This window comes from Leguminivora glycinivorella, chromosome 10, assembly GCF_023078275.1.
Source record: "Leguminivora glycinivorella isolate SPB_JAAS2020 chromosome 10, LegGlyc_1.1, whole genome shotgun sequence".
In the NCBI taxonomy this organism is placed as follows: domain Eukaryota; kingdom Metazoa; phylum Arthropoda; class Insecta; order Lepidoptera; family Tortricidae; genus Leguminivora; species Leguminivora glycinivorella.
In genome coordinates, this window is record NC_062980.1 from 16,159,979 (window position 1) to 16,172,202 (window position 12,224).

The window sequence follows — 12,224 nt, forward strand, 5'->3', positions numbered from 1 at the left end:
ACGTTGCCTGTTGGAGCTTTGTGTCCTATCTTGTTGTCATATTACAATGAATATTGGAATATTTTCTACAAAATCTATTCTCAAGTTAAATTTTTCATGTTGCTTTTGAACGCATTGATTTTTGTAGAGATTTTTCATGTTGCGTGTAAAATAGGTTCTGATAGAACGAAAAATATTAAGCATTTGGTTAAAACTTCGGTGATAGCTTTTATTTTAGTTTGTATTACAAGTGCACAAGTTTTAGTCACGGATTTGCTTTCATATTTTATAGTTGGCCATGAAGATATAATTTTCACGTTTTGTGTTATAAATTCATTTCAAGCAGTTGCTATAACCATCATATTTATAATTTTAGCCGGAAAGAAACTAAGAACGAATTCGTTAGTAGTAGCAGTAATATTTGAATTAAAAAATCTTTTCATAACTAGCTAGTACGTATGAAATTGTAACTGGATTCTTATTAAGTAATATCAAACAAATAGTTGTTACTTTTTTCTATTTCAGTTAAATTAGAAAATTATGAAAACTTAAGCATTTACCGCTATATTTTGTTATAACCGCCTATTATATCCAACAATAAAATCTGTAAATATAGTAAGTACATATCTACTGTAAAACCACTCTGCTAGTCTAAGGTTCATGACATAACTATGGTCCATAACTCTCTAAAACTAACTCTTATGTCTTCGTTCAGGATGCCGAGAAAAGGTTACAAATCGTTTAAGACGAACTCACACTAGTACAGTCAATTACTTTTTCCCCTCACTAGCTTGGAAACACGTGTTTTATCCTTTAATAACAGCGGGTAAAAACGCATTTTATCCACTAGTGGGTAAAGTAATTTGACCTTGAATAAAGTCAAATTAACTGCTTTAAAATTGATAAAAGTAGGTGAATCTAGTAATAAAGATGATTTACCAGCTGTGGAACTACTGGAAGCAGTGATAATTGATTTTTAGGGTTCCGTAGTCAACTAGGAACCCTTATAGTTTCGCCATGTCTGTCTGTCCGTCCGTCCGTCCGTCCGTCCGTCCGTCCGCGGATAATCTCAGTAACCGTTAGCACTAGAAAACTGAAATTTGGTACCAATATGTATATCAATCACGCCAACAAAGTGCAAAAATAAAAACCGGCCAAGTGCGAGTCGGACTCGCCCACCGAGGGTTCCGTACCTACAAAACTTTTACGTTACTCACATAATTCTAAAGACTGGGCTAGGCTAGAAGTATAGGTTCTCTAATGAGCATAATTGTGTTTAGCGCCACCTCTCGACGAATTCGCGAACTAATTAGCACAGCTTGCGTGAGGTCTTTTATAATGTTAACAAAATTCAACATTTTTTATTTTATTTTGAAGTAGGTGTTTTATGTAAAATTTCGTAGCTATAAATTTCAACACCCTTATTCATAAACGTACACTAAAGTATCCAGCCGATAAAGTTCGTTTGTCCCTTTCTATCACACCAATACGTCGGAAAGGGACAAACGAAATTTATCGGCTTGATAACTTTAGTGTACGTTTATGAATAACGGGGTAAGTAAGTATGGTAAACATCAGAAAGGGTGAGTAAAACAATCTGCAAGGTTCTAAGTTTTACTTAAAGGTTTTTTTAATCTAATCCAAATTTGGTTATGGTAGCTGAAAAAGTATACCTACAGAATAGTATAACGCAAGTTTCTAGCGGGAAATTACTAAATAAATATTATTTAGTAAATACATTATCTATTGTTGTATTTAGGATTTACCGAACCAACGTCGGTGTAAGTCCAAAGAGAACAATATTTATTAACATTTCGCTATTACCAATTGGCAGCTGGGATTTTTGAAGAGATTTTGGCGAACTTCGGTCTTTTACAGTAACATAATAAACTTACCCAAAAAATTAATAGTTGATAACTGATGCTACAGTAAAATTATTTTTTATCATGATTAACGGATTATCGATTATAAAGTTAACTATTTGATTAACGGTGCCCAGCTATGAGTATAATTAATACACTTAATTGTAAAAATGTAATGTATACGGATTAATGAATTTAATATAGATAAGTAATTATTGATATATGGCAAAACGAAGGAAATTGTTTACACCTCCGCAAATAAGTATCTAATGATAATTTTTAATTTACCATGTTACTTCACGTACCTAGGTACTTATTTTAAAAACCCTAAAAATGTCTATTGAGTTTCTGCCACAGACCACCATGTGGTTTCTGCATTATATTGCAGAAACATTGCAGAGAGCGCACGCGGACACCGGCGCGGCGCCAGTGGACGCGTCTGTGTGCGTGAGCTAGGTATGCATACAACTACAACTGCTGTAGGCACCGCCCCCCTCAGTAGATCGATGCGATAACATCGATTTTAACTTCCCTAGCATCGTGGCGCCCACCATACAAAATTTTTGCTAGGGAATTTTGATTCTTATTGTACTTGAGATTGAATTCAATTTCAGTTATTCGAAAAATTTTAGAAACAAAAGAAATTATATTTTATTTGTTTACATGAGAGTTAAAATTCCATTGAAACCATTATGTACTTTAGAAAGTACATTCGGCGCCATGAGGCTAGATACACTGTCACCTACAGTCCGATCGCTTAGTTGCAAATGTGTGCGTCTAGTTGACAAACGAAAACTTCGCAATGTAGTAAAAACTACTTTCATTTTTTTACAAAAACAACGTTATTTCTTAGTAATTAAAGTTCAATTTCAAATGCAAGCAATTGGCGTGCACACTTACGCCGTGTCTTGCGTGGGCGACGGTCGCGCGACCTTCGCCGTCACGTCTCATCGCATCGTCTACTTTCATATCGATAAGGTTTGATTTCGTATGCGTCGCATCGCCGTCGCGCGACCGTCGCCCACGCAAGCCATCGGCTTATCAGTCGCGGTCGTCAGACGTGTCCCATAATTTGTTTCAAGCTTTATACACAAGTTTTCCTTTCAATAGCAATAGCTAACGTAACGCTTGGCTTGAGTAATAAAAACTGTATAGTTAAATTAATAAAATATGTATAAGTAGGATATTGAAATCTTCTTTCTTCGTTGAGCCATCACAGCTAACTTTAACTTACAAACGGTCTTAAGCACCTGCACTTCTGAAGGCGCTTAAGTCATTTTTGCTAATAAAAAAAAAACCACAACGTTCTATGAACATTGGTCAAGTGCGAGTCGGTTTTCGACTTTTCCATACAAAGAACTCATGAGCGCCTGAACGACTATAATGGCAAAGTTAACGTTTCGCACTTTCAAGACTTTACGTATATATCTCGGAAACGATAAGAGATAGAGCAAAATGGACTTCAGATTTGGGCTTTCGGTGGCACAAATTCTATGTTTTCGTCAACAGACACCTTTTTTTGGACCGATTTGAATAAAATTTTGCTCAGTCAATTTATAAACGGTCTTAAGCGCCTCCTTTTTAGTTGGAACTTAAGTCATTTTGTACAAATGAAAAAAAATTGAACAAGTTCTAAAAAGAAAAAGACAGAAATGAATTTCTTTATACCTGTCCAACTCGCTTACACAATTTTAAGACGTTTAGTAACTACTTGCAGCGGCAGTGAGTGAAATTCGTAATCTGAGTTTTTTTCTCTTAAGTCCGACTTACGATTGACTGTAGATTTCTAATAGGTTTTCCTGTAATCTACAGGGAGAGGGCTATCTCGTGTATTTTTTTGAAAATTTTACGCTAAGTAGTTTCGGAGATAAGGGGGGGGAATGGTAATTTTTTGCTTATTTTCTTAAATTACTTCTAAATTACCAAAACAAAAAATTAAAAAAAAATATATTTCAGATGCTGATAAAATGCTCTTTCATTTGATATGTAACACAATATAGTTTTAATAACTTTGATTTTTAATTTTCAATTTTACCCCCCAAAAGTGACCCCTGTGATTAAATTTCATTTAATTAAGTTACATGTCCGTCTTTGGGCCACAGGTTTACGTACGTGTGCCAAATTTCAAGTAAATCGGTGCAGTAGTTTCGGAGAAATCGGCTGTGACAGAGGGACAGACAGACACGCGAGTGATCCTATAAGGGTTCCGTTTTTCCTCTTTGAGGTACGGAACCCTAAAAATGGAAAAAAATGTTTTATTAGGGTACCCCCCCTACATGTAAAGTGGGGGCTGATATTTTTTTTCATTCCAACCCCAACGTGTGATATATTGTTGGATAGGTATTTAAAAATGAATAAAGGTTTACTAAGATCGTTTTTTGATAATATTAATATTTTCGGAAATAATCGCTCCTAAAGGAAAAAAAAGTGTTTCCCCCCCCTCTAACTTTTGAACCATAAGTTTAAAAAATATGAAAAAAATCACAAAAGTAGAACTTTATAAAGACTTTCTAGGAAAATTGTTTTGAACTTGACAGGTTCAGTAGTTTTTGAGAAAAATACGGAAAACTACGGAACACTACACTGAGCGTGGCCCGACACGCTCTTGGCCGGTTTTTATTGCTTTGTAGTTTCCTCGCTATAGTGAGGGGAAAAGTTTTTTGTTACACTCGGGTGCAAATGTATTTTACTTCTCGTGTGTTAAAAAACTCGCAAGTTTAGAATTCTATTCTCGAACCACTCGCTTCGCTCGTGGTTCAACTATAGAATCCTTTCACTTGCTCGTTTTTCAATTCCACACTCGGCGTTAAAATACAACTTTGCCCCCTTGTATAACAAATAACTAGGTATTTTAAACTATTGAGCCATTTAGGTGTTAGGGACACTAATTTTGTTATTTTAATAAACTGTGGCGTAGTCCAATATAAAATAACAGTAATTATATCTAAAATTATATTTATTTTTATTACATAGAAATAATATTGTATCTCAATAGTTAGCTTAGGCTTATATTTAAGCCTTTTCTTATAAAACCCAAATTAAATTAAAACGAACAAAGAAGTATTAAGCATAATCAGTATTGTTCCTTACGTTATAAATATAATAAATATCTGTTTACACTCAACTAATTTGAATCCCAGGCCAATGTAGAACTTTTACACAGTAAACGTCCAAGTAACTTTTAAGGCAAATACAGTACGGGATTAATGAGATAGGGTTCCAGAGTGGCCTAGGATTCACCGTACAAGTAGTCCTATAATAATTATGTTAAAAGAAGTCGATTGCAGCTATTGTGCCATATATTTTAATGTTGTCATATTTTCTATTGTTAAGGACAAAATGTTACGACTAATAAATATTAAGTACGAGTATTGTTATGTCTTTATTTTTCCATCTACACATTGTCTATAATCAATTTCAATTGTCTGTAGTAAAATTTAATACACAATATAAATTAGTTGCACATATCTTACAAGTCGAATGAGAGAGCCAAATTGAATTCTTAGTTGGAACATTAAGTCGCCAAGGGTGTCGATATTTCACAGTCTGTAGAAAGTTATTATTTCTTTTTTTTAAATTTATTAATTTAAAATTATCCTTCATAAGATTCGAAGGTTGTATGACTCAAGTTCGTATAACTTTTGTATCGCAGATCTAACCAAATAAAACGATTATTCCATTGATAATACATCAAAAAAAAACCTGACGTTATTTGCATATTGTTCCAACTAGGGAATGTGTGGCGGTATTAGCGGTGCAGCGGTCTAGTGGTAAAGACGTTAGCAGCGATAGCCGAAGACCAAGGTTCAATAGGCTACTTGACCCTCTAAATATTGTTAATGAGTTTCATTGTTTAGATTCTATTAATATGTTTATCTTACTTTTAGTAGCAAGTGTAACTGGTATTACTGTTACCGTTCTTGTGAATTAAAATTAAATAAATAAAATTAGATGATTAAGTACTGACCAGTTAACCATATTAATATTTTTTAAATATACTTTTACGTAATCAGGCGAAAACAATACAGTCATGTTAATCAATAGATTATCTGTGCATCAGGTCATTCTATTCGAAAACAATATTTTCTGACTTTTGAGTATGAGCATTAAGTAAGTTCGAATTCGATGACGTCACTACATCGCTCACAGCGTTTTCGGCCAAAATAAAAAATAATACAAAATTTTAATCAAAAATACGTAGTCATCATGCACTTTTAATACCCAAAATTTATAAATATTGGTTTTTTATGTCAAATACTACAGAAAACAATCATTTATTGTGCCAAATTCGATATGAGTCTAGTAGCCTATTATCCACTGGCGGACTAATCTTGGTCACATTTTATTTAGTGTATGACAAAGACATAATATATAACTCCGTATAGACAAATAAAGTCTAAGAAAAAAACGTACCTCAGTACCATACAGAAAAAGGTACGGTGGCCTAGATGGCATTACACCTTTTGGGTACGCTCAGCTAGATGGCGCTAAATAATACGAATATTTGACATTTTAACACATATCAAGCTAAGAATATGGGCCAAATTGTCAAAACTGAGGTTCAAAAGTTTTAAGCCTGTGTCAAGAGATGGCAGTCTATGCACTGTGATTACACATTTTACTTTGACAGTAACTCTCTATAATACTCGATCCTCTTTGGTGTATGATAATTATTATCTACTTCAGTTTATAATTACCCATTGTTTCTCATCATCAGTAGCGCTGGTCTTCTCCGGGATCGGTGGAAGCTGATCTTTCTCTCGAAATACTTCCCGTAAAACTGGTTTGACGTCTGCACATACTGCCCTGAACATGATATAAAAAAAAATTAATATTGCCTGACTTTGAAAGACATTGCCAGAAGGAAGCCGTGTATTTGGCCATCTTTTAAAGTAAGAGCGCCTAAAAAATATATTTTTTTTTTAAATCAAAAAAGCAAATCTTTGACACACCTATTTTATTGATAATAAAGGTTACAAAGCATAAAAAAATAAAATTAGGACCCAATTTTTATATACGTACGCTAATTTAGCGTTCTCTTAATCTTCATCATTTATAGTGTCGCTAAAAATTATAAAAATTAAAAGAAATCACGACTTGCGAGTTGCGTAACTGAACGCTAACCTTAGCGATACTTGATATTCTTACATTTTAACCCCGGTATACTTAGTACACTTATACGTAGTATACTTAGTTACCCTTCGAAGAGGAGCCATCAACAGCGCCAGTATCGCGTTTGAGTGGCGGCCTCAAGGAGGGAAGCGAGCCCGCAAATGCCCCGTACATACCTGGTGGCGGAGCGTTGAGAACGAGCTGAGGGAATATGGACTGAGCTGGAACGAGGCCAAGGCGGTGGCTCAAGATAGAAAGGCGTGGAAGGATCTTCTGGAGGCCCTATGCACCTATGGGGTGCCTTAGGACATTCAACAACAACAACAACAACAACATACTTAGTTACTCCAAATTATGTAAGCTGATAAGCATCTTTCATTATAAAGCCAATAATTATAGTAATTAATTACTCACTCTTTACCCGGGATCAAAGGTAAGTTATCAGCCATGATCAATAAACCACAGTCACTAAACTTATATTAAAACACATAAGACATATTTGAAAAGAAAAATACTAGAAATTATTATATTTTACAAGTTTTGGCCGATTTGACATGAAATCGCAAATTATTTATGACATTAGAAGCCTGTCAAAATTGATATTAAATTAACCGGTATCAATGAAGGCTAAGGTTCAATATATTTACATATTATGAAGTTTAGTTATTCAGTTAGACCATCATTTAATTCTTAAACAGTAATATAATTTGCCAAGTTTTCAGTATAAACGATAGTACCCACCAAACACTGTTACTAATAGTTACGAGTGTCTCATAGCGCCATCTAGCTCTATATTTCCTTAAACTCGCTCTCAAGGCGTTGCAGTATAACTCCTACAGGTGGCGCAGTGGTCGTAACTTTCTTGATAGCATAAAATACGACGTCCTGAAAATATAAGCGTCGTAAATAGAGAGCGGCCTATGTTCATGATGTTAGGAAACGGTGATAGATGTCGCTGAAAACACTGAAAGTTTAAACGTTGCGTTAGTAATAAAACGGATTGGAAAGTACATTGTAATCGAAATGATATTTAAATGGTGCTATTTCTCGACCACACTAGTTTATGTTAATAGAGTGGGCCATATTTATTATTTAAGTATAAAAGTATAATATGTATGTAAGTATGTATGACTTACCTATTTTGTTACATTACATTGTATTAAATACAAAACACGAGAACGAAACAAGATAAGCACTACACAGTGAAATGTGAGTGTGCACGGAAAAACGACCCACTTTTTTATTGCTATAAAGCCGTTTTGTCAGTTTATTCATATAAAGAGACAAGGAAATCTGGCCTTAATGGCAACCGACCAAGTGGGACGTTTTACTACACACACTCACATATGATCTCTGTTAGGCCCACTTGCGCCAACCACTTAACTCTGGATTAGTGGGCTGTTAACTGTCGAATTCCATACAAAATGGTGGGTTAACCCTCCACTTTCGTCGGTGCAAGTGGCCCTTAGTTGTCTTCTAAACAAATATAAAATTGGTATGCCTATGAAGATAAAAAGCTGATGATTCTAAAAATAAGAAATCTAAAAGAAAGTGTAGTGACCAAGTATAAAATTAAATAGGTAATAATATGTAAACCAAACCCAGACGCACTATAAACAAAATAAATTATGTCAGTAATACCTGCAGTTATATGAACTGTACATCGACTGCTTATCAGGTAGGGCGTGTCAAGTACACGCCCTTGCTAACCTTTGAGTATAAAATGTGGCGTTATCTATAGCAAAGACCTATATAACTTCGTAAAGACCGATAAAGTCTAAGAAAAAACCGTACCCCAAAACCATACAGAAAAAGGTACGGTGAGCTAGATGGCGATACACCTTTGGGGTACGCTCGGCTAGATGGCGCTAATATTAATATTTGACATTTTAAAACATATCAAGCTAAGAATATGGGCCAAATTGTCAAAACTGAGGTTCAAAAGTTTTAAGCTTGTGTCGAGAGATGGCAGTCTATGCACTGTGATTACACATTTTACTTTGACAATAACTCTCTATAATACTCGATCCTCTTTGTCTATAGGTAGGTTAGTTATTGTCGATGGCGCTTACGTCCCGCGGCGTTGTATTTATACACGAACATCGCATAACGCCGTAAGCGCCATCGACAATAAGGTCCCTTTACTCAGATAATCAATCAGTCAATCAATCAATCAATCAAAATATTCATTGTTGGGCATGAGTTTCAGAGATGTTACTATAATTATGTATGTACAAGAGTCTGCATGCCTCAGAGAGGCGTACAATATAGAAATCATTAGTATTATACGCGATATAACCTGATTCCATAAATTTATTTCGTGAGTAACTATCGCACTGACGGAAGACAATATTATATACACAATATCAATGATTAAGGTTTAGGTATGTACTGTAGTCTTAGCCGTCTTACTTTTTTACCTAATTTTGTTCTTATTTTCATTATTTACTTTACATGTCCATCCTTGAATCACAGGATGAAACATAACTTGTAACACAATTGTTTCGTAACTTTCGTAGCAAGAAAGATGGGAAGTAAGTACATAGACTGTCAGACACACTGCCCGAATGACCATATATATAAGGACATAACTAATGACGGCTCGTTTTTAGAGGTACGGAACCCAAAATCAACAATATTTGGGCCATTTTTTTCAAAGTTGTCCACCCCACGCTTTTTTGGATTTGGAAATTTTTATGTGGTTCCCACTCAGAATCGCGAGCTCTTTCAATCCTAATAGGAGAAAAAAAGTGTCCCAAGATTTTTTTCCCATTCCGTTACCATTTTTTCATACATTTTGTATGGCGGTAACGGAATGGAAGGTTTGAAAAATGTATGGAAATCTTGGGACATTTTTTTTCTCCTATTAGGATCGAAAGACCTCGCGATTCTGAGTATGAATCGCGTAAAAAATATGCATGTTACAAAAAAAGTGGGGTGAACAACTTTGAAAAAAAAAATGGCCTATTTCCACAATTTAATGAACATCGGTATCAGGGTTTGCCAACTCTGGGACGCGGAAGCGGGAAAGTAATTATCACGATATTTCAGGTACACTCGGGGACAAATAAGGCGCTCAAAGCTTTTGCAGAAAACTTTTAATTGATGGCGTTGACTTTGCAGGTCACTCAAGACACTGTTTGAGCGTTGGCGTTAAAATTGAAGATTGTTTTTCACTAATTGTATACCTATCAGTGGCGTTGCGTCGATACAACTCGATTCCCAACGGGTTCCCTAAAATTCTGCAGTGTCTGTAGAAGTCCATACAAAACAGATCCCAAAAACCCCTCCGGCTTTACTAATGAAAATCTTCACGCCTCGCTCCTGACACCTATTTACAGCTAGTAATACCAAAAACAATATAACAGGTACCGTAAAAGACAGTCCTTTAATACCAGCGGGTAAAAACGCATTTTATCCACTAGTCGGTAAAGTAATTTGACCTTGAATAAAGTCAAATTAACTGCTTTAAAATTGATAAAAGTAGGTGAATCTACTAATAAAGATGATTTACCACCTGTGAAACTACTGGAAGCAGTGATAAACGCATTTTTTGCGTTGTAGTTTCCTCGCTATTTATAGTGAGGGGAAAAGTTTTGTGTTACACTCGGGTGCAAATGTATATTACTTCTTGTGTGTTAAAATACTCGCAAGTTCAGGATTCTATTCTCGAACCACTCGCTTTGCTCGTGGTTCAACTATAGAATCCTTTCACTTACTCGTTTTTCAATTCCACACTCGGCGTTAAAATACAACTTTGCCCCCTTGTATAACAAATAACTATTAACATAATAACAATTTTAACATATAAATTGTCGAAACTGAGGTTCTAAATGTGATGAACTTTCAACATCGCTAGAGAATTAAATCTCTGGTAAGGAAGGGACGGTTTACGGTACCTATCAAAAAAGAGTCGAAATTAAAAAGTAGCAACATCGTCGAGGCCCTTTCACGTCAATATGTGCGAGAAAATGCGAAGGCACTACCATGTTGCCACTTTTTAGTTTCGACTATTTTTTTGCTAAGCTGAATATTACCTACAGGGTGTAACAAAAATGGTGGTGATCCGTTTAAGGGCGTATTCAGTATCGTATTCTCATCAGGAAAAAGTAGGATAAAAATTTTTTTTCGCAAAAAAGTTTTTTATCTTTGTATGGAGATTCGACCGATTCGCGCGGCCCGGCTCATACAAAAGTGAAAATTTTTTTAGCGAAAAAAAAATTTTCTTCTACTTTTTCCTGATAACAATACCTACGATACTGAGTAGGCCCTTAAACGGATCACCACCATTTTTGTTACACTCTGTATTTTATTCGGAAAAACTGTTGTCATCCCTTTGCTCTGAAGTCTAGCACCGCACATAGTTTAATTAAAAGTTCTTCTAGTTCTTGTTTTGCAACAGAGACGAGTAAATTATGGAAACTGTTCATATTATGAAGTTGTGGAAATGGCGATTCACATTATTGTTAACTAGCTTTTTCCCGCGGCTTCGCTCGCGTTAGATAAAGACAAAAAGTAGCCTTATGTCACTCTCCATCTCTGCAACTATCTCCACTTCACGTTAATTCGTCGCTCCGTTTTGCCGTGAAAGACGGACAAACAAACACTTTCCCATTTATAATATTAGTATAGTATGGATTAAAGATATAAAATCCATGAACGATTTTATAATCATCTAAAAAATTACATTCATCTTCAGCCATTAACGTCAAATACGATTCGGACATCCAGGTCCCAGTCGGCCAAGAAAGTGGTCTACCACTTTTGACAAAAGTTTCTGCGAGCTCTAACGATCGCTAAGGTTGACTTGACACATGGCATGACGCAAGTATCATATATAGAGAGAGCAATTTCCATTGACATAATATTATTGCAAGGGAAAATCGATCTTGTTGTCTCATGACTCAATACGTTCAAAGTGTTCAAACGAACCTCAACCGTAGGGTGGTAACCACAATTTTGGTCGAATGTACAAAGAAAATGAACCCAAAGTAACATCTCAATTTCAAATAGAAGTATTATAATAAGCAACGCTATTATCTGTTACGTTTTCGATCATTGTTTACTACTATTAAAATGAGAAATTGCACTTTAAATATCAAATATATGGATCAAGCGATTCTGTAAAGGAAATTAAATAAAAAGTAGCAAAAAGTCTTCAGAAGCTTAGAAAATGGGGTAAGACTTGAACTCACTTTTGATGACCTGTGTTCATCTCACAAACTAAAATTTTCACATTTAATGTCCTTACTGGGATTCGGACCTACACTG

The 12,224-nt window shown here is 35.2% G+C and overlaps 2 protein-coding genes across 2 annotated transcripts in view; one reads left to right on the plus strand and one right to left on the minus strand.

The window, feature by feature from the left end:
• LOC125230405 overlaps positions 1 to 6,617 on the minus strand; it is a 158,056-nt gene extending 151,439 nt beyond the window's left edge. The window contains exon 1 of the mRNA XM_048135543.1: positions 6,539 to 6,617. Within this exon, the coding sequence (XP_047991500.1) occupies positions 6,539 to 6,542 (4 nt within the window). The 5' untranslated portion in view covers positions 6,543 to 6,617. The remainder of the gene's footprint in view (positions 1 to 6,538) is intronic.
• LOC125230718 (putative inorganic phosphate cotransporter) overlaps positions 1 to 12,224 on the plus strand; it is a 53,837-nt gene that overhangs the window by 493 nt on the left and 41,120 nt on the right. The window lies entirely within an intron of this gene.